This window comes from Musa acuminata, chromosome BXJ3-9, assembly GCF_036884655.1.
Source record: "Musa acuminata AAA Group cultivar baxijiao chromosome BXJ3-9, Cavendish_Baxijiao_AAA, whole genome shotgun sequence".
NCBI lineage: Eukaryota > Viridiplantae > Streptophyta > Magnoliopsida > Zingiberales > Musaceae > Musa > Musa acuminata.
In genome coordinates, this window is record NC_088357.1 from 22,620,145 (window position 1) to 22,642,978 (window position 22,834).

The window sequence follows — 22,834 nt, forward strand, 5'->3', positions numbered from 1 at the left end:
GGAAGATTGATATGGACAAGTTATGCATGCATATAGTAGTAGTTAAGTAGCATATGTCATTTCTGGGAACATGATATTCAGGACTGCCAGTTATAAATATAAATGCTGCCGAATGATTTGAATAATCTTGGAATTCCGTTTATTCTGAACTATTTTAGGCAGCTCAAAGAGAACCTTAGTCCATAATCAAGATAAGTAATTGACCTTCTGAGTTCTGATCAGAAGGAAAAATATTATTTCTTAGAAATATATGTTGCTTAAGCAAAATGTCTCTTGATCTCCTATTTGTAGTATCACATCAGTACAAACTTCAACTACTTCTACACTCATGTTGATATACCACCTAGATGTAATGTGAATTTTTGTATCGGCTTTTCATGCCTTGTAAGCCTTAACAGTCCCTCCACTGAAGCGAAGAAAATAGATGACAGATAAAAGGATATATCTGGACTAATAAAGTACATCTGTGAGTCAATTGAGAACAAGCAGATTTGTCCATGGAAATGGTTGGTCTGGAACTCAGTTTCTACCAGTTTTTCCAGTGCTGACTTAAACTGAAAAGTTTTGAGCAAAACCACTGTTTCTCATGTGACAAAAGAGTGATTTGGCCAACTAGAGTAAAAATGGAGTTCTAAAGCCGAGTTTTCAACCCTGTGGCACCAAAAATTCTGCATTATTTTAAGTTGATATGAGGGTGATGATTTAAACACCAAAATAAGATATTTGGAGGGCTGCAGCTAATCTAAGGAACTCAAATATCATCTTTATTATTCTCATGCTCTGGAAAAACATTTTAGTTTTGGTAAATTTGTCCAACCTTTCTTACTATTCTTTCGTGAATGAGGTGATTCCTTCTTATACCTAGATAAAATTTATCTCTCACATCAAATCTACAAAAACAAAAAAAGCAGATATTACTGAAAATGTACAAAGAATGGAGGAAAACATCACCTTAGCATGAGCTTTATACTCTATGATTGAAGCTAACATTGTTTTTAATTGAATTTGCAATGATAATCTATGTTTATGGCTTTAGCTTTTACAAAAGTTTCAAACCTTTATCACTAGTTTTGATGTTTATCTTTACTGTATATAATGAATAAGTGATACCAGTGATTTAAAAAGCGCTAGGCGTCAAAAGGCGCCAAAGTCCAAAAACGCACGAGGCGCTAGGCGCTCGCCCAGGCGCTCGCCCGAGCGAAGCGAGGCGCTAAAATATAAAAATATATAATATAATTAATAAATATAATTATTTAAAATTTTAAATAAAAATATGCTATTAAATTAAGAAAATCTAAGATACAAAATCACAATGTCACATTAACAAAAAGTTTCAAAATTCAAAACAATAAAATTTTACATCAAAATAAAAATTAACAACATTAAAATCAAAATAATATATTATTAATCTATTAACAGTATTGAAAATTAATCATTTCAAAATTCAAATAAACTTAATATTAAGAGTATACTGTATACTGAGCCTGACGGAGAAACGAGGAAGCAGTGGCGAGCGGTAGCGGGAAAGGGAAAGGGAGCGGGAGGCGCGAGCAGCGGGAGGGCTCGCGGGAGTCGCGAGCAGCGGGAAGGCTCGCAGGAGGGCTCGCGGGAGGCGCGAGCAACGGGAGGGCTCGCGGGAGGCGCGAGCAGCGGGAGGGCTCGCGGGAGTCGCGAGCAGTGGGAAGGCTCGCGGGAGGCGCGAGCAGCTGGAGGGCTCGCTGGAGGCGCGAGCAGCGGGAGGCGCGAGCAGCGACAGCGACGAGCAGCAGCAGCGGGAGCAGGAGCGACGAGCAACGAGATCGGGAGCGACAGCGGCAACAGGTTAGGGTTGGGTAAGGGTTAAGGTTGGGTAAGGGTTATATCGATTTAGTTGGTTCGATTGAACCAACTAACAACCGAACCAGGATCGAACCGGACCTAAAATCCTGGTTCAGTCACTTGGTTTACCCAAGCACTCGCCCGAAGCACCCAGCGCCTGGGCTCGGGCGAGCGCCCAGGCAGCGCCTGTTTGAAGCACACCGCCTGGGACATTAGCGAGGCGCTCGAGCCTCGCCTCGCCTCGCCCGAGCGCCTAGGCGAGCGCTCGAGCACCTCTTTCAATCACTGAGTGATGATATATAGCCCATGAAAAGCATGGAACACCATTCATTTACCGAGACTTCGTTTTTGGGCTTTAGTTGCTTCTTTTCATCTCTCATGGGCAAAAAACATATTTGAGGTTATGTGAATAGAAATGTCAGGTCTACACTTCATAATGAGAGAACTTAATATTTAGCTCAATTGGCTTATAAGTGACAAAAGTTATGAAAATAGAGACAGATAGAATAGACATCATCATTTAATCGATCCTGCAATAATGATCTCTTTGTAGCTTCATCAAGTCCAGTAATGCAAGCTCATGAATCAGAGTTCCTTGTTTGATTGCCCAGTGATTTGTTTAACATTTTGATCGAATTGGGTTGTATTCAGAAAAGTCAAAAATAGAGAAAAGTGAGAAGCTTGACTTGGATTTGTGGAACTTTACTACTGTTGGAAATTTTAGAGAAGTGGGATGGGAAGGTGGTGAAGGCAAAGATTCACATGCTAGTGGAGAGGAAGGAGATGTTGACAAGGCCATGAATTAAGAAATGCAAAGCCGGTGCAATTGGTTGGTGGATGGCAGCATAGAGCTGGTTATGGTGGAGGCAGCAAAAAAGGCATTGGCGGAACAACTATGGTTGGTAGTAAGAAAGAGGGAAGAGAAAATGAAACAATGACATGGAGAAGAATTCCTTATAAGATAAGAGTTGAGTACTAGCATCGAATTGACATGGACTTAGCTAAAATTGTGAAGTCGTGAGGCACCTTTATGATATCCGTCTATAAAAGGTCAGCCTAAGTGTAACCTCGCATAGGTCTTAAGAGACCTGTAAATAATATACAAGTTGGTTAGTTTCAAAGACGAGGTCACAACGTCTCGCTCAAAAACACAGCACTCAAGCAATTCAACAAACACTTGAAATGCAAGGTGAAAACAAGGACTTTGGAAGAGAAAAAGACAGCCACAAGCCCACAAATGACCGCTCACCCAGGTATTGAGGTGTTGGGCAAGTCTATGCACACTTTGCATATAAACTTGTGAATCTAAATAAGGCTCGATACTACTCTAAAGCCCCATCCAGCTCAGTACCACTCAGGGTTCCAACAACTAAGATGGCTGACATTTTACACCGGATAGTAGGCTTGAGAAATCATGTCCGGACATATGAAAACAAGACAGTTTTGGCCCAGTTTTCCCATGTTCGATAAGTGGTCACTGTGCAACCTTGCAAACTACCTAGGCTTACAAAAACCAAAGAGAAACACACAGAATCTAAGTAAAACATATTGTCAAACAATTGTACAAGCAAACATAAGCGATGAATGGTATGTTGACAAAGGTATTGCAAGCATGCGATGGCCATCTGTGACATTCTCCCCCACTTAATCTATCAACGAAGGCTAGTAGGCTTTGACGATTTTTTCTTCATGTCGCAACGTATCTTCTAGCTCCCAACTGGCTTTTGAGAATCTTTCACCACTTCATTAAATACTCGATCTGCTTCACTACAGTGCTGTATCTTGAGACCTGCTAAAATGGTTTCAACTCACTTTTCATAAGACACTTAGGTGGAGGGTAGTCAAATTTAACATTTCTAAAAGCATCTTACGGATTTGAATAGTAGGCTTTTAAAATACACGCATGGAATACATTGTGAATTTTGAACCATGTCGAAAGCTGCAACTTGTCGAGTACTACTACACAATCCGGTTTGACGAAGTTGTTTGAACTTCCGATGGGCGACGAACTTAATATCCTTAGACAAGAACTGAGTTCAAAACTCACGCTTCAAGTCCTCCCATGTGTCCACCCGACATTGCCCGTATTGGATTTCTTCCCATTGGGTGTGCCACCAGATTTTGACATCCGCATTCAAATATATGGTCGTGATCAACACGTTGGTCTCTTCAAAATCAAGCCTCGTTGCCCGAAAGTACTACTCCATGTCGAATAAAACTTTTTGAGTTCCTTTGCATCCCTAGCACCCCATAGCAGTGCAACTCGGATGCCTTCAAATTTTGTGATGAAGCAACATAGGTATTGCCCCCGCCCACAAGTAAAGCTCTCTTGAACCCTATAATTATTGCAGTGAGATCAGCCACTACTTATTGTAGATGCTGCATTGATTCCTTGGTGTGAATAATAAGTCAATCGACTTGGGACTCCATCATGTCAACTCGAGATTCCACCTCTTGCAAGTCTTCTATCCTAAAAAGTCATCACTAGCCTTGGTAGACTTCCTCTAAGCTTGTTTCAACGACATAGAGGCAAGTTTCCTCATTGCAAACATTTTCTTCTTCTTTTTTTGCTTTCCCATAATCAGCATTTCGGATTGCATTTCCTCCACTCATGGAGAATTGCCAACTTCTTACTCACCATTCTGACTATGACACTCCTCTTGAGCAGCTCTAGCAGCTTGAGAATGAGTTTGCACTTGCGACCCTATTGAGACCACTTGAGACAGCTACCTCCTTAAAGCACTCTTGCTTGATTCGCCACCCAAAAGCATTCTAGGGGCTAAAATAGTTGATGTTTTGTACCACACTATAGGCTTAAGAAATCAAGCCACAACATGAAAAAAGGGGAAGTTTTAGCCTAGTTTTCACTTGTTCCGGGAGCAATTGGTGTGCAACCTTACGATCTGTCTAGGCTTACAAAAACAAGGAAAAACACAAAAACTAAGCAAACCACAATGATAAACAATAGCACAAGCAAACATAAGTAACGTTAATCAAGGTGTTGTGGGCGCGCGATGATCATCAATAATAGAGTGGTAGACTTATCATTCTGTACAGCTCTATCTCAGTAACAATAAGCGAACAACCCGGTATGCCTAATAACATTAGCCCACTAGATGGCACGCTCAATGTTGAACCAGATAAAGCAAAATTGCTCGGCCCACAAACACTTATGAAGCCAATATATATTTTTGTCTAAAAGTTATATAATTGTGATCTCATAATCAAGGATCTAAATCTCGAACCAATACCAAGTTGGTAATGGGTCAAACTAGTACAGTGCCAATAAACTAGAGGGTATATCGGCTTGTACCCTCTAGTAACAAAGAAAAAGAATAACAGTATATAAATATCAATCAGTAGTGACATAGATGGTATGTTATCAAACCATGGTCGAATTGATAATTATTGATCAATGTGTAACTTCACATCGTCAATGTTGATCACAAGCCCGGATGGAAAAGGCAAAGGGTTGCTTTAGGTCATTGACAACCAACATAAAACTACATCAGATCTCATGAACATGGATGTTATCCAATTTCAATATATGGCTACGTCGTCACTAAAAACCGACATAAGACACCCCTGCCATCTAGGTATCTTGAATCGCAAACAGTAAGCTAGGAGGTTGCTCAAAAATGGCTTATCACATCGGCACCCGAATATGGTGCAAAGTAGGCAAGGGTTCTCATTGTTTTGGACCAATGCGAGTAAAGAAGTTAATCCAAGAATAGAGAATTAGGTCAATAACTTTGAATATAGGAACAATTTCAGAAATGGGAGTCGAATTGATAGGCATTGATCAGTAGAAGAATAAACATTATTTTCTTACAAAAGATCAAGTAGGTTGGAGAAAATTCTAGAGATATTGGTAGTATTTGATTTAAAATTTGGTATACCAAAATAGTTAAATATGGAAATGTTGTACGAATTGTTGATCTGAAGAACATTATTGTTGATGTGAAAAGATTTGAAGATTTTAAAAATTAAAACTTGTCTTGGGAGAAAAGTTTTTGAATGTTATAAGTGCTTAACCCGATCAAGTTGGACCAACTGATTAAACTAAAAAAGAATGTAAAGAAAACTTAAGAGGATATCATTCAAGGAACTATAACTGAAGAAAGTTGGTGATTGAAAGGTCATGTAGGAAAAACATATGGTGAATTTAAAGGGATGAAGGGGTGGTATGATTTTAGAATTTGTTACTTCATAAAATCTCATAATTATAAATATTCACTTTAAGAAGAGAGATGAATATTTGATTACTTATAATAGTTGTCATAACCAAGGTTCGCCGAACCGTACCGTACCGGCGTTTCGACGCCGGCTCGGTACGGTACGGTACGGCGTACCGAGCGGTATACCGAGGTGTACCGCTCGGTACACTTAATTTCACCGATTTATCCCTCCGAAAATACCTGAAAATTAAAAAAAAAGTTAGGATAGAGTTTTCAAGTTACAAATAAATATAGTAATAGTATAAGTTTAGCAAAATCAATGTAAATTAGATAAAAATAGCATCACATATCTTTTTCGGGCTTTGAGGTAGTCTTGTTCGAGGTTCGTATTTCAGCTCGTTATAGATTGAAATATCTATAGAAAAATCAGTTGAATTGTTAGACTATTTTGTTACAATATAAACTCTAAAATTCAAATGAATTAAATAATCATATATCTAGATATACCTGATTGTTAATTCTACCACCAAAACGAACGACGAGCCTCCACGGGTGGTGGATCGGGGTCCTCGATCCGATACATATCAATATGATACGTTTGTTGGACCCAATCATGAAATTGATCCCATGACATAGTGTATTGATACACCGTATGCCATTGATGCATCAATGTGGTACTGATCGTAGATTGATCGTCATAAATCATATTTGTCCGAGGCAGCTCTTGAGGCATATATTGGTGTTGTTCTGTATCATGCTGTTGCTCAGAGAAGGATGACCAACTATCACCATACTGTTGTTGCCCATATGATTCTTCATAATACGATGGCTGTGAATACGATGAGTCTCTTTCTGTGTCTATATCATGTATGCTCTGTCGCATTTGTTCATATTCATCCACTGCCTTCCCCTTCCCCTTCTCCTTTCCCTTCCGCGCATAAACTTGACCAGTACCTTGTCGAGTTCCATGATCTGAATCTTGAGTGGCATGTGTAAAATATTGCTCCTCAGTCCATTCACCACCCTCAAGTTGTGCAGACGAGACCAACGACTGCCCGGTATCACCGCCATCATCTGTTGAGGCACTGCTGTCCGTGTTGCTGTCATGTCTCTGGACCGAACGAGAAAGAGAATGTGATTGTGAAGGTGTCTCGTCGCCCGACTCGATTCTTTCCAACGATGCAACTGATGCTATTGCCTTCCCCTTTGCCTTTGCACGTTGGGCGGACGAGTGTGACCGTTGGGTATCGGTAGTTCCTCGAGCAGTTTGACTCATACCATGTTGTAATCGAGGGGGATTTTCTACCCGTTGGGGTTGTGCTTCTTCTTCTTCTATTGCCTCGGTGATAAAACGTGAAGGACGCTGAGGATCTCCCGCCTCATCAAGTAGAGGATCCTCTTGGTTCTCTGCTGCTTCAACCCAATCTAACATTGGCTCTGAATCTTCGTTGTAGAATTGGAGGTCAATGGGATCAATATCTGGTTCCTCTGGCTCCTTATCCAACTCAGCACATCGTAATTTTAGCCGCATATTATAATGGACATATACTAGTTTCTCTAACCGTCTGTAGGAGAGTCTATTGCGGACTTTCGTATGAATCAACGCAAACGTTGACCAATTACGTTCGCAACCACTAGATGTTGTTGTCTGTGAAAGTACACGAACGGCAACCTTCCTTAAATGTGGTGCATCGCCTCCAAATTGTAACCACCACTCGACTGCAATAAGATATAAATAAGATTTTATTAGCATAACAAATAATTAACATTAAATATAATTGATAATCAATATGCATAACTTTTCCTCACCAGGATCCATAGTGTAACGGCATGATATAGCTACAACGTCGGAGAATGAACCAACTGTTTCTCGAAATAATCGACCCTCCATAAGAGCATCGGCTGCCTCGGTAGTGTTTGGCAAGAGTCGATATATAACATTTCGTAGTGTCGTTAGGAAATTATTTTGCGTTCCGAGAGCATATCGATATTGAATTGCCGGGTTTAGATAATACGCTGCAAAACATAATTTTGTTAGTATGATAATTTATTATCTAAATAATAATAAATTAAGTATTTTTGAATATGAATTTACCTGCATTATGGATATCTTGATCCATATGAACTTCGGTCCGACGATCAATGATTCGTACGTATTGGTCGGCCTTAAAATCATCTTTGAATGCTTTCCTGACCTCCTCTCTTGCTGAAATCAGCATATATTTAAGATACGGCATTTGTGGACGCTTGTCCATATCGACCTTACGGAGGACAATATAAAGTGGTTCCACACCTTTTATGATTTCTCCTATAGTCTCCCAAAATCTAGATGAAAGAATGGCCTTTTCTATCTTCTTTCCATCACTCAATTTCGAATATCTGGATTCAGACCACTCTTGTGAGCTAGCCATTGCCTTCAAGCCATGTCTTTTTTGCTGTAATGATTTTAATGCAATAAAATTTGTAGCAAACCGAGTAATTCCAGGTCGAAGTATCTCACCATTTACATACTTTTGCATTAATGCGTGGACCCAATGATGATTATATATAAACTTTGTAATTGATTGTGCTCGAGCTACACATTTCTTGACCGTATCCAACTCACCAATATCCTTTAGCATTAGATCTATGCAATGAGCTGCACATGGAGTCCAAAACAAAGTTTTTCTTTTTTCCATCAATTGCAAACCGACTTTTTTGAAATTCGCTCCATTGTCGGTTATTATTTGGACAACATACTGTGGTCCAATCTCCTCTACCATAGTGTCCATCAAGCTCTCAATGTAGTTTGCATCTTGGATCTTTTCAGAAACATTAACGGACTTATGAAACACCACTCTTCTATTGCAATAAACAAGAAAGTTGATGATACTCATTCTTGTTGGTCCTGTCCAACTGTCACACATCAATGTCACCCCATATTCATCACATTGCCTCTTGAAGGATTTGATCCAATCCTTTAGTTCTGCCACCTCCTCATCTAAGTACACGCCGTGAATCTCCTTCGGTGTTGGAGGTTGGATCCCCGTGCCAGACTTTTGAATAGAGGAGATCATGCTCTGATAATATGGACCTTGGGCTGTGTTGGCTGGAATCCTATGAAAGTTGAACCATTTTGAGATTGCCTTCCTAATATCCCGTTTTTTTTCTTTTGTATATGCATCGTCAATCCGTGTCTGTTTCGCTGTTTGTGGGGGATAGGCTTGCGGATCAATATCAACAATATCTGGTGCGGACCTCCTGCCAAGACCTCTCATAAAACCACGGAGTCCACCATACCTCATGCTACTAGTTCGGCCTAACTGAGAAGGAGCAGTTGGTTGCCTCATGCTGGTTGACCTCTGGATTCCACTACCACTACCATGCTCTAATTGTGAGTCAGGTCGTCGATGCCTCATTGCTTCATCGACCGTATGCTGATGCTCCAATGATGCACGAATCCCAGCTGTGAGATCCGGGTCGACTTCATCGCCGCAACCCTCATACTGATCATAAACTGGTTCCTGTGTAGCCCTATGATATTCTTCCTCAACTCTTGCCTTCTTTTTTAATGCATCTTCCTTTGCTTGTTTCATCTTGCTTTGAAATAATTTACGGATCTCCGTTGGAACCTTCTTGCATTTTGCAACGTCAGGATACCCACCAGCCAAATGCATTTTTACTCGAGTTATTCCTCCACCTTTACCAATGTAGTCACAATAAATACATTGCCAATGATGACGGTTTCCATCTAGCTTTCGGGCATGAACCCATGCATCATCGTGTGATTGTTCCTTTGGTGCCATGATCCTATCAAATTTAAATCAAATAAACTATAAAGTATAAACATATTAAATTGACCAAATATCGATCATAAATCACTAATCACAATATTAAGTAATTTTATTAAAACATAACTAATCATATTTTATTATCATAAATATGTTACGTGCATAAAAGAAGTATTAAAATCATTAGATACACTAATTATGTGATTAATATAGTTAATTTTTCACTAATTATTTCTCTTTCAACATTATAAACATGGCAAATACTCTAATAGATATTAAAGATATTGGATTCACATAAAATCGAATAAATTTTGATTAAATCATCGTAAAAATAACTAATTACAGTATTAAATAACTTTAATAAAACATAATTAAACTTATTTTACCATCATATATATGTTAAACACATAAAAGAAACATTAAATATGTAATTTTAATCCAATATGATTCAAAATTCAAATTATGATAAACTTATCATTTATCTACACTAATCATTTACTTCTCTTTCACCACTATAAACATGACAAATACCCTAATAGGTATTAAAGACATTAAATTGATATAAAATCAAATAAATTTCGATTAAATCATCATTAAAATAACTAATCGCAGCATTAAATAACTTAATTACTCTCTAATTAAAGAAAACGAATACATACCTCTTGATTAGAAAGTTCTTCCTCTTAATCTTCCCAAATTTACCTCGATTGAATTCACAAATCGTTGTTTTATAGAGTTTATGAGAGAAAAGAAATGTTTGAGAGAGAGTTTAAGAGAGTATAATGAAATAGGGGAGAGAAGATTAGTTTAAATAGGAGGAGAAAGGGCTCCAACGGTCAATTTGACCGTTGGAGCACTATAGCACTGCTACAGTGTGGTAACGGTCGATTTCGACCGTTACCGAGTGGTACCGATCGATTTCGACCGTTACCGAGTGGTATCGGGCGGTAACGGTCGAAATCGACCGTTACCGAATGGTACCGGGCGGTAACGGTCGAAATTTCGACCGTTACCGCCCGATATATACTTTTTTTGGTGTACCGCCCGGTAGAGGGCGGTCCGCGTACCGGTCGCCTCTCGGACCGGTACGTACCGCCCGTACCGGGCGATACACATCGGTATGGTGAACCTTGGTCATAACTATAGTCAAATAAACTTTTTTCTCACTAGAAAATAATACAAAGTTATATATAAGAATTATAAAGTTATACTTAGCAAGAGCTTGACAAATCAACATAGATTGATGGCATTAGATATTTGTTATTGAATACAGAAGAAGACAAGTTAATAGAAAAATTCATTATGACTAGATAAAATTTTAAGATACTAATATAAGGATTTTTAAGAATAGGATGGAAAATAAGGCGGATTAGACTTTAGATAAGGATAATATTAATATTATTTGGATTACGATAGCAATAAGATTAGGAGCTTAATAAAAGAGATTATCAGTGAAACTAAAGGTAGAGGTGAAGGAAGAGTTGGATGTAGTGTGAGGAAGTTCAAAAAACAATTATTACCATAAGATCATGTTTTAAGGATTCGTAAAACTATAAAAACGAGGAAAAATTTTAAAGATATATAGAATCTAAAAAAGAGGTTAAAAGAGTTAATCAATACAACAAAACATAAAGCTTATAACAATTTTTATAACAAATTAGGTACTAAAAGATAAGAAAATGATATATATCGAATTACTAAAGCTAGGGAAAGAAAGTGTTAAGGATTTAGTTAATATTAGATGCATTAAGGAATAGCTTGGTTAATTTATTTTACAAAAGTTCGAGATTTTTAGAGATGCTTGGTGAATGAAGAAAGAGCTTTTTCGTAACAATTTACAAAATAAGTGTGATATATAAAATTATTCTAACTATATAGGAATTTAAATTATGTCCTACTACAAAGCTTTAAAAAAAATTATCGAAAGTAGAAAAAGATTTAAAATAAGTATCTCTGAAATTCAATTGGATCTAAGTGAGTGTTGGACAACAATGCTTTATTGTTATAACAATATTACAAAAATTGTGTTACTGAAATGAGAACATTGAAGTGGATGTGTGTAATTAATAAGAAAGATAGAAAAGAAAATATGTTTATTTTCCAACAATTAGGTATTGCTTTGATAAAGAAAAAATGAGGGAGATTCGTTTAAGTTGTATGGATATATGCTTAAATGAAATACATATGTAGTAGTTAGAAGATGTAAAAAAATTACTATTGGTGATATGAGGAGAGGTAAAGGAATCAATGATATAAGAAGAGCTAAAGGAATACCTAAAAAAACTTCAAAAGGAATTATAAACAAAGATTTAAATACTCTTAACTTAATTAATCATATAGATTTTAATGGATCTCAACAGTGATAGAAGATATAAGTAGCTAACCCTAGATAGTTAAGACTTTATGGTTTTGTTATTGTTGATGCACCTTACCAACTAAAATATGATTCCTTGCTCATAGTTGCATCCTTCTTACAAGGTTTGTGTAGATCTATTCTCGAGCATTTTGATGTTTTAATTCCATGCAATCTAACTACCATTCCAACTTAAAATTATATTACTTTATATTAATCTATTGATTATTTAATCGATAGATTAATATAAAGTAAATAATTTTATGTTGGAACGAATTAATATTGATTCATCAATCATGTAAGTGCTATTTAGTAGAGGGTGTGGCTTAAATTATAAACTTCACAAAAACAACCATTGCAAACTCCAAAGGAAATAGACATAAAATATTACCTCTACTTGAAAGCAATGAAAGGTCATGACCCATGTTTACAATGAAACACTATTGTATTAGAAAACTAAATCTAAAAATATATTCATAATAGAAGTGTCCTAGAGCAGAAAAGTTGTCATTGAAAAGCTCAGGAGGCTTATGCAATGATCAACATTAGAAAGTACATGCGCATGAGGGTTACTAGGTGTTACCTTAAAGAAAGTCTAATCCAACCATCAAGATAAACCTAATAGCTGCAGTGGTTCATTGAGATTCATGACAGCACAACCTTGATGGTACACCCAAGATATTGATGATGGGAGCTAGTGGCCAGATGTGTTCATCAATAAAATCTAGTTGGCAATAAAGTACCTTAGAATGTTCTATATTTATCATTACACAAGTTACTGTCAGTAAATACTTGCATTAATTGGACCTGGGGAGCACATCAAGGACATTAATGATAGCTAACATAAAGGATAACCATAAAATCTATCTCCTTTACTAATAGAGGAATGGAGCAAAAGAGTGAGAGCAAAAGAATAATTACAGAGAACAAAAATCCCAAATGCATCTATGCGTAAGTATCCTGAAAGGTCTAAGTTTCATTCTGTTCTCTTCGGTTCTAACACTAATCTACTGTGACATGATGAACATGTCTTTGATTTCCTCTCTGTGCACCTAGATCTTCTACAATATGCTATGAACAATCTTCCTGCAGATAGTCTTCTTGTACAAATTAGAATTTTATTGATGAATCCTCTGTCATGTACTTTTATAGGAATTGGAAACAAGCATTATGGGAAAAAATTGACAGCACATGCTAGACAAAACCAATAAAAGAGAAATTATGTGAGAAAAGAATGCAAAACCTCAAAAAATTGATGCACCAGCTTGTTTAGCACATTGGATGTATATATAGGCAATTAACTAAGACCAATCTGAACTTGCAATTATTGCGGTCGGGAAGTATTTTAAATTTTATTAATGCGTCCAAAATGCTATCAGCCTTTACAACAGCAGCGACTTTAGCCACAGGATAGGCAGCCCCTCAAGGAAAAATTTTGGCTGGAACCATGCATATGTTGTTGCATTGCAGTAAAAATAAATTGAACTAGAAAAGCACTTTCTCAATAACCAGGCAAGACCATCATATTAAATAGAAATTCTGGGAGAATATGTGATTGAACTTACTAGCTTCTGCCAGAGACCATCAGTTACAAGGAAGGGGAAATTTTGTTTCTATTATTATAATAAAAATAACAAGAGTTCACATAAATGTAGAAGAAATCTTTTTACCATAGTCAGTGAGTCTGATTCTGAAACACGTTGAAATGCATGCATAGCATGAGGTAGTTCTAGAGGTAGAATTGGATCACAAGAACCTTCCTTTGGCACTCGCATTCTCATAATAATATGCCAGCTGATGATGCATGAAGAACGATGCAATTTAAATTGAGTTTTGAACCTCAGAAAATATTATCAAGCATAACATTTAACAAGATTTTCCATCAATATTGTACAACTTAAATCTAGTTAGGAAAAGAAAGGTAAACCACCTCAAGATTAAAAGGAAAAGAAAAACAAAACTATTAGATTACATTGTCAAGATCTTCCACATATGTCTATCAAGTTGTTAAAATAATGTTAATAATAGTGCAAAGAGGGAAAATAGGTTGTGCAATGTGTTGAAAGCCGGTCAGCATCCTTTTGGAGATAGATATTACCATTCAAATCTGTAACTATCAGATATCCATGTTCAGTACCAAATTTGATATTCAAAGGTTTCCAAATAAGGATATGAAAATGTGTAAATCTTGGACTGACGATAAAATTTCATGAAAAGGTAAAATTAATCAATGAAAAATAAAGCCACTTGACTAGTTGTTCTAAGCTGCTTAAGAATTTAAATTTGAGTGTTTGCAAATCTAACTCGGTGCCTTAACTAATTAAGGTTAACATGTTTCTATCAAATGATTTATGCTTGAATGACATCTCATGACAACATCTATAATTGTTCCATGACCACAAGTGGATACAAGTTAGTATTTATTTATATCCATCCTATTTTCATCCCTAGGTAGTGGCAAACTAAGAACCTGCAATTTTCAAGGAGCATATCAACAATTTAAAAACAAATATCAATGCTGGTAATATAAATCTGACTATACAAGAACCAAACCACTTGATCTTGTCAGGTTCACTATGCTGGGGAGTGAAAATGGCAATGTACACATAGTAGACATAAGATCTTAAATGCTCAAGCAACATTTATCATCTAGTGTAGTATGACCAAGAAAATCAATCGATGTCGCCATCTTAGAAATGAAATCAAAATTCCATGTAATTTAGAGTTCACATATTTGCTTACTCATGGATCTAATACTCAAAGATGGCTTATTACCATACAGCGTGATACAGCCAGTTAGACAAGTAGCTGATGCTCAAACCATAGGAGGAATACCTCTCAGTGTTGCTAATTTCAGATGCTACTCAAAGTGGCCAAGCCAACATTTAAATGTTTTCCAATCAACTCCAAGCAATAACATTTGAAAAAAAATAAAAAATAAAAAAGATCATATTTATCCCATTATAATGAATATTTATAGGAGTAGAAAACATAGATTATGATAATAATTCTACATTGAAGTCGGGACTCATTCCAACACAAGCTAAAACCTACATAAAATCAAAGCTACAAGTTAGAAAACCAATATCATCATTGGGATCTTCTTTTCTTGAACCATTCAAATTCCTTCTACTACAAGGTGGAGAATTTTGCATTCTTTAGAAGATTTAATTCATCATTTGGTTGCAAAACTTGAATGGACTGTTGTGGGTAAACCTCAACATTTCTCCTTCATCCATGGCGCGGATTGTTGAAACAAATAAGAAAAACAGATCCCACAGTGTCAGGACAGCCTGACCTTTGGTCAATAAAAACATATCTCAATCAACAAAGTCAGAATTACGATCCCTCCTTTCCTGGAAAGTAGAATCAAAGGGATTTCCAGTGTCAAACAGTTCACCAACTAGTCTTTTCTACTAAATCAATTTAAACCAAGTATGTTCCAGTTTGCCTTCAGGATAGCATAAGCCAACTGAAGCACTAACACCAATTTTGATGCAGTCCAGTTAGATCCACACCTGATGCAAAGAAAATCGAGAAGAAAAAGCAAGGGATAATTCTAGGATGTGACTCGACCAGGGCCATTGGATTCCATTCAATGTCTCTAATCAAAGATGCCACTCAATGCAAACAAGCTGCTGCTTAATTTTTTAGAAGGACCCTATCATATCCAAGCAAGAACACTTGCAAATTTAAATTTTGGAAATGCTAAAAGACCCTTTTTTATTTCATTTCTCATGGATAGTTACGGGATTAGCAAAGTTTCAGTCATGACAAATCTCAATGTAAGTCGGAACACATTCAATGCAAGCAACAAGTCTCAAAAAGTTCAGAACAAACTTCCAAAACATTAGAAAGTGCAACTTACTAATAAGACTCCAATTAGTCATACATGCAAATTAAAGATTCCATCTACTTAAAAAGGGATATCCTAGCGCATGAGCCTCCTACAAATGCAGGATGTGAGAAGGGTCAATGTTCATAACCTCAACACTACAAGCAGATAGGCTATTTTCATTAGAGGCTCCAGCTACTAATGCAAGTAAACTCTGAAAATAAGCTAAATAACATTCTTGGCTCAAAATATGATACACATAATTATGTTTATGCCCCTGAATCATGAGACATTTATGATCCATGTTGCTAATTATGGACTCTGCTATTTAGATGGATTGTATCACCCCAAGATCAGTCAGAAATGATGTCACCTCTTGCAGAGCTATGAGTGATGTGTTGTTTGCCATGTCAGGTCTGTGAGAGACCACATACAGTCCACCTAAATATCTATTTCCGTAAATTATTGTCCTTTCTTGTAGGTAAAGAGAAAAACAATTCGCTGAAAATTGAGAATACACTAGCAAGATTGGTACTTCTATTTGTTTGAAAGCATCTAGTTCGTCAAAATATGAAAAGCTGACAACTGCATCTAATGATGTTCAAAAGTGATGATGGAGGCAATGCAAGTCACAAGATCCAATCATGCAGCAAACAGGAAATGTACAGAAAGAAGATAATGAACTGATAAGGCAAATTTCATTATCTTAGATAAAAAATCTGCCTACTCAAGAACAGTATATGACTTGCCTATCAATCTTCATTTCTCTTGCCTTCATGACTTGCTCTAGAAATGACTTGACAGACTGACAGTCTATCCCAGGATTCCTCATTCCCTACAAGTGAATTTGAAATGCAACTCAACAACTGGCCTTTCAATCATGTGTCATGTTAATTAAAGAAATAATTCATCACAGGACCAACTTATCTGAAATTCAAACATAACATCTGAAAATAAATAAACACATTTGTGTATAACTGCACAGTGAAGCAGCTGATATATACGTATATTAGCATACATTAGGAACAATCTTTTATATTTGAATGTCTCTGGCTTGCTATGAAATTATATTAAATAAAAGCAAAGCAAAGAATGTATCAATATGTGTATATAAACTCTAAGTTATAAAAAATCAAGATTTTGGAATTTTTTTATGAAAGTCGTAGCTCTCACATTATGCATCGATCAGCCAAGCAACTGCATGCCATCTGAAAAGCCTATATGAAAACAACTGAAGTGGTTAATTGGTATAAAAGAATAAGCTTTTACATAATCTGACTCGAGTCGCTTGGATTGAGTGTGTCAAACCAAAACTGTGATTTAGCATTATGTTTGGGCTAAAGCCCAAAGATGTAAGTTTAGAAAGAAAACACAAGGAATAAAAACAGCACTTTATAAAGAACAACGTAGACAAAATTGAAACCAGTAATCAGCATAGAGAGAAGAAAGCAAACTTGGGTCAGTTGGCCCATAAAAAGATGAATTATTTCTTCAAAAAATTTATGTTTGTTTCATTCAGTGATTTAAAAAGTGTTAGGCGCCAAAAGACGCCAAGATCCAAAAACGCCCGAGGCGCTAGGTGCTCACCCAAACGAAACGAGACATTAAAATTTAAAAATATATAATATAATTAATAAATATAATTATTTAAATAAACATATGATATTAAATTAAAAAATATTACAAAATCACAATATCACATTAACAAAAAAATCTCAAAATTCAAAATAATAACAATAATTTCAAATAAATAAAAATTAGCAGTATTAAAATCAAAATAATATATTATTAATATAATAAATAAAAAAATATTATTACTAGCATACAGTTAACAGTATATTGTTAATATATTTTTAACAGTATACTATCGAGTCGATGTGAGAAGAGGTAGCAACGAGCAGCGGGAGAGGCGAGTGGCGATAGTGGCAGCGACAGCGGCAGCGGCAGCGGCAGCGGTAGCAGCGAGAAGCGGAAGCGGCGCGCAATGACAGTGGAAGCGGCAGCGGTAGCAGCAAGCAGCGGGAGCAGGAGCGACAAGCGGTGATAGTGGCAGCAGTAGCGGCAGCGACAGCGACAGCGGGAGCGGCGAGCAACGATAGTGGCAGCGGTAGCAACGAGCAGCTGCAACAGTAGTAGTAGCAGTGAGCAACGGCAACAGTAGCAGCGAGCAATGGCAGCGGCGATAGTGGCAGCGGCAACGACGAGCAGGGTTAGGGTTGGGGAAGTCGCAAGAGGGATGTTGGGAAGTTGATATCGGTGCTTTAGTTGGTTCAATCAAACAAACCGAAGCACCAGAGACCGAACCAAACATAAAACACTGGTTCAGTCGCCTGGTTTAACTCGGGTGCTCGCCCGAAGCGCCCGGTGCCTAGGCTTGGGTGAGCGCCTAAGCGGCGCCTCTTTGAAGCGAGGCGCCTGGACATGAAGCGAGGTGCTCGGGCCTCGCCTCGCCTTGCCCGAGCTCCTAGGCGAGCGCCCGAGCACCTATTGAAATCGCTAGTTTCATTAATTCACAATACCATACATAAATATTGATAATATTTCATTCAGAATCCAAAAAATACAGAAAAACATATCTTTTCTTTTGTTGGACAACTTAAACGATTTTGTTAGTTTAATCAGAGGTTTCCTTTAGGAGTGGTTTACTTCTTTTCTCTTTATATGAATAACTGACATATCTGAGACTCCAAAATTTTCTCCAAATGCATCCTAACAATTATGATAACCTAAAAATACAAAACTAACATTAATTCAATCTAATCATAATTCTCTAAATAAATAATTAAAGAGAACGGTAGCAAGACACTGAAAAACAAAATACACAATTGAGTTGACCCAATAAATACTTGATATCCAACCTAAGCACCTCAAGTCAGAAACTTTTAAGTCAATAAGATCACCCTTATGCAAATATTATCCTTTGAGATTTCACTTATTGCAATGATGCAATGCCAGTCTAGTTCAATCCTTTAATGTGCCTCAGCTGCACATTTAATATGTACTTAATGTAAATATTATTTTCATTAACATGTTTTATAGTGTTAACCTCGATTGTCCAATAAAGAGATTCAAAAATGAGAAGAATATGGCTAAAAATAGGATGAATGAAGATAAGTTAAAGCGAGAAAGATGTAGGAAAATGAAAAGATTCAATCCTAAGAATTTCTGTACTTTCTTTGATGCCAATTGAGAAAATACAAAGCTGCGTGGTGGTCAAAAACTATAATCTGTACTAGAATATATATATATATATAGATAGCAACAAATAGCTGAAACAATATAACTCAAGATAACTGAAAATAACCAAAGATATACATATTGGATTTAAGGACATAAAGAGCAGGAGTGGATTAAAAGCAAAAGAAATACTCATCAAGTACAAAAAGGGCAACTTATACCATCTGGCTTAAGAAAAAACTCTTTTAACAAAAAAATCATCATATTTTAACCATGGACTCAAGACAAGATAAATATTTAAATAGATAAAAACAAACATTTTGCATTTTTGTATCTGTTTATTATCTTATATTTTGGATATATTGAATCTATACTTTCAGTACTCCGTGACATAAACAAGCCAAAGCTGACTAAAATAGAATCCAACCTAAACAAATTGCTCCCTCTATGACTATATATATTAATATAATATGTGACTAAAAATTGGACAACAAAAGTTCCAGAAAAGTAGAAACAAAATAACTCAATTGACTTGACCTAAGACATGATGTCAACAGTACCTACAATTGACTCAACCCTCAATTCAACTTATTTAAACTAGACTAAGTGTTAGACACCTGGACCAGATTATATCATAGGACACCCTCAATCAATATTGCATATGCTCCAAAGTAAAGAATCTTCATGTGCATTGAGAGTAAAAAAAGTCCCTAAATAAGATGGACACAAAGAAAAATTTTGCTTTATCACCCACCCAGCCAAATGAAAATGGAATGTTGTTCCCAGTTCCTAATGGCACTGTTATGATAGGAGGTGGTCGAGCAAGTCTAAGATCACAAACCACTCCAAGAAGCCAACTTGCTGTACCATCTCCACCTGCAACCTAATCAAGCAAACCTAAATCAAAGGCAAGTCAAGAAAACTTAAAAAATGTAAATTCATACATCAATGACAACAATTTCACCTACATATAATGAAAGTTGGAAAGAATGGAAGGCTAGGTACTACTCCTGGACATTATACTACTCACTATTAGTCTCAGCCTATTCAGAATTTCAGCAGCAAGATGATCTCCATTTGACTTGAGTTTCTCCAGATTGCCATAAAGCTTATGCAACACCTTGTCGGGAGCTTCCTCTTTCAAGTTGAAAACCTGGAAATTACATTCTTTGCAAGTAAAATAGACTGATAAATTTCACATGTATCAGTATCTCTAGGCATAAAATTAAGCACCTGAAGTTTGTTAAGAAGATTGCAGTATGTCGCAAGCAAAGCACTTCCAAGCTGGCCGCCACTTTTGGTGTTAATGAAGACCACAACAGGACAACTCGGCACAAATGAAGGATGCCTCGTAGGTAACTCAGGAAGAAATATGTAACTAGGGATATAGAACTCCTTCAGAAATTCATCCTTCTCAGGACTAAAGTTATCCATCCTACAACCTGATACGTGACATATGAAGAAAATTTTATCCTCAAAAAATTAAATTCAAATAATAAAAGCAGTTATTGGTACTATCTGATGACTAAAACCAAATGCTAGCATGATGCCAATTGGGTTGATACAAAATATTCAATGATGCTTTGATTATCTCCTTCAAACAAAAGGAAGATTTTGTCAATGATAATCGGTAATTCACCCACAAACAAAATATTAATTTTTATTTTTTCTAAGATAGGAAAAAGATATTGTTCGGTTCAACACCACATCATAGGTGACTAGAGAGAAACTAACTGAGCTAATTCCATATATCTACAGTCGTACAACAAAAAATGAAGTTAGAGTGACCTAATTAATAAGAACAAAACATCTATGCGACGGAAGGATGCAATGAAATAGCCTTTTCAAATTCAATCTCTCCATCGATCACTTGAAACAACAAACCGAACATCTCAAACAAGAAAACCACATAAAGAAGCCCCAGAATCCTAAAATAAAAATCAGACCATGATCCATCAATTTCTTGCTAAGGAGACAACTAAACCGAAAAGATCTACTTTCCTTTCCATCAACCACTTCCAACGAGAAACAGAAACTCACCTGCAGAAAACTACACCGTCATCATAAGTCTCGAAGCTCTTAACCTAATCTTGAAAAGAAATCCAAATTTTAGAAAGCAACAATAAGCGACTTAAACCCTAAACAGAACTTATGCGAGACGGGTCCGGGAGACGCACACCCGAGAATCATTCGAAGAGGGAACAAAACGAAATCGGTCTCCGTTACGCGATTCCTTCCCCCGCTATAAATGTTGTGCAAAACAGGGGAAGGAATGGATTCAAACTGATCGTGCCTTCAAAATGCGAGAAGGGGCGACGCCAAAAGATGTCACCTTACAATGTTTCCAGGTTGGGTACGGATCGCCAAATATTCTCCGGTGACGCTATCAAAGCACGAACATGATGGGCCCCGCACATACCTTTGAATCAGTCCCGTCTAATCTTAATAGCGTCGGGGCAAAGCAAAGTGAAGAATCCGGATTCGCGGATGCTCCAAATTCGAACAAAGGATCCACCGTTTGATAACGGGCAAAGGATATTGGTCGGACGGCTGCATTGCGGGTACTTGGCAATAACCAAATGGCTGGTCTCCTGTCGTGATGGACGAATGATCTTTGGGTTAAGAAATCAGGAAATTAGGAACACCTGTGACCGACAGATGGGAGGGATAGATCGGCTTAGGTATAAAGCTAGTGAAAAGAGTTCAACGTACAGGCGGTGAATGACCCCCCATGAATGTCAAAAATTGCACAGGCACAGGGAACGACCGTCGAATAATAGCAGGCACATGGTCGTGATTGATGTAAATAAAGATAAAGATAGCAGGCACATAGTTTTGACTTAATACAAGAAATATGTAAATATTATCCGGACAATAATAATTTAGGATATTTTATCAAATAAAACTCATGATGATTATTTTTAATCAGATTGTACTCCTCATAAATCATTTTTTTCTTAGATTTTTTTTTCATAAATATCAATATCATTCTCATAAAATTTTTAAACTAGTTTGGGTTAATGAACCGATTGTGCTCCTCCTCTAACTCCTGTCTCCTGTCTCCTCCCTCTCTTCTTCTTCTTTTTCTTTTTATTTAATGATTTAGTCATAAAAATTTTTGTTGACTTAAAAATAAATTAAAATAAACTTATTTTAAATTTTATTAAAAAAATATTAATTTTTATATAAATTGATCATTAATTCTTTATTAAATGAAAATTTATAATAATTTTTTTCTACGATGATGTTTTAATAGAATTCTAAAAAATTGAGATGATTTGATCGAATTGATCATATTATGTTCAATAATTATTTAAAATACACTTAATCTTAGAATCTATCTAAAAAATCTAAGTTTCAATAATTAACTATTTTATTTTTTTCTAAAAATTATAAAAAAATATTACTAATGATGTTAGAATGATATCCTACAAAATTGGTAAAAGCTTCAAATGGTTTAGTTGAAGCTGCTCTTGTTACTCAAAAATAAACTAAAGTTCACAAAGTCTACATAAAAAAAATTTAAAGTTTAACAATTATTTATCCTAAAATCTTCTAAATCATTGTTTAGCAAAGTGGTGAACGTTTGAAATGATTTAGTCAAAGTTGACTTATTTCACTCAAAAATAATTAAAATAACTCGTTCAGAAAACCTATTAATAATAATTTTAGGATGATGTCTCATTAGATTCGTAATTATTTG

General features: G+C 36.3%; 1 protein-coding gene across 7 annotated transcripts in view; it reads right to left on the bottom strand.

Moving 5' to 3' along the window:
• Positions 1–21,490, bottom strand: part of LOC135648725 (diacylglycerol kinase 1-like) — a 32,822-nt gene extending 11,332 nt beyond the window's left edge. The window contains exons 1-7 of one of the 7 annotated variants that reach the window (XM_065166637.1): positions 21,311–21,462; positions 21,172–21,220; positions 20,365–20,573; positions 20,162–20,284; positions 19,886–20,014; positions 16,704–16,789; positions 13,790–13,913 (exon numbers count right to left, since the gene is read on the bottom strand). In XM_065166637.1, the coding sequence (XP_065022709.1) occupies positions 13,790–13,913; positions 16,704–16,789; positions 19,886–20,014; positions 20,162–20,284; positions 20,365–20,565 (663 nt within the window). In that variant the 5' untranslated portion in view covers positions 20,566–20,573; positions 21,172–21,220; positions 21,311–21,462. The other 6 variants (XM_065166636.1, XM_065166639.1, XM_065166635.1 and 3 more) reach the window with 6 other exon arrangements.
• Between the last annotated feature and the right edge of the window lie 1,344 nt (positions 21,491–22,834).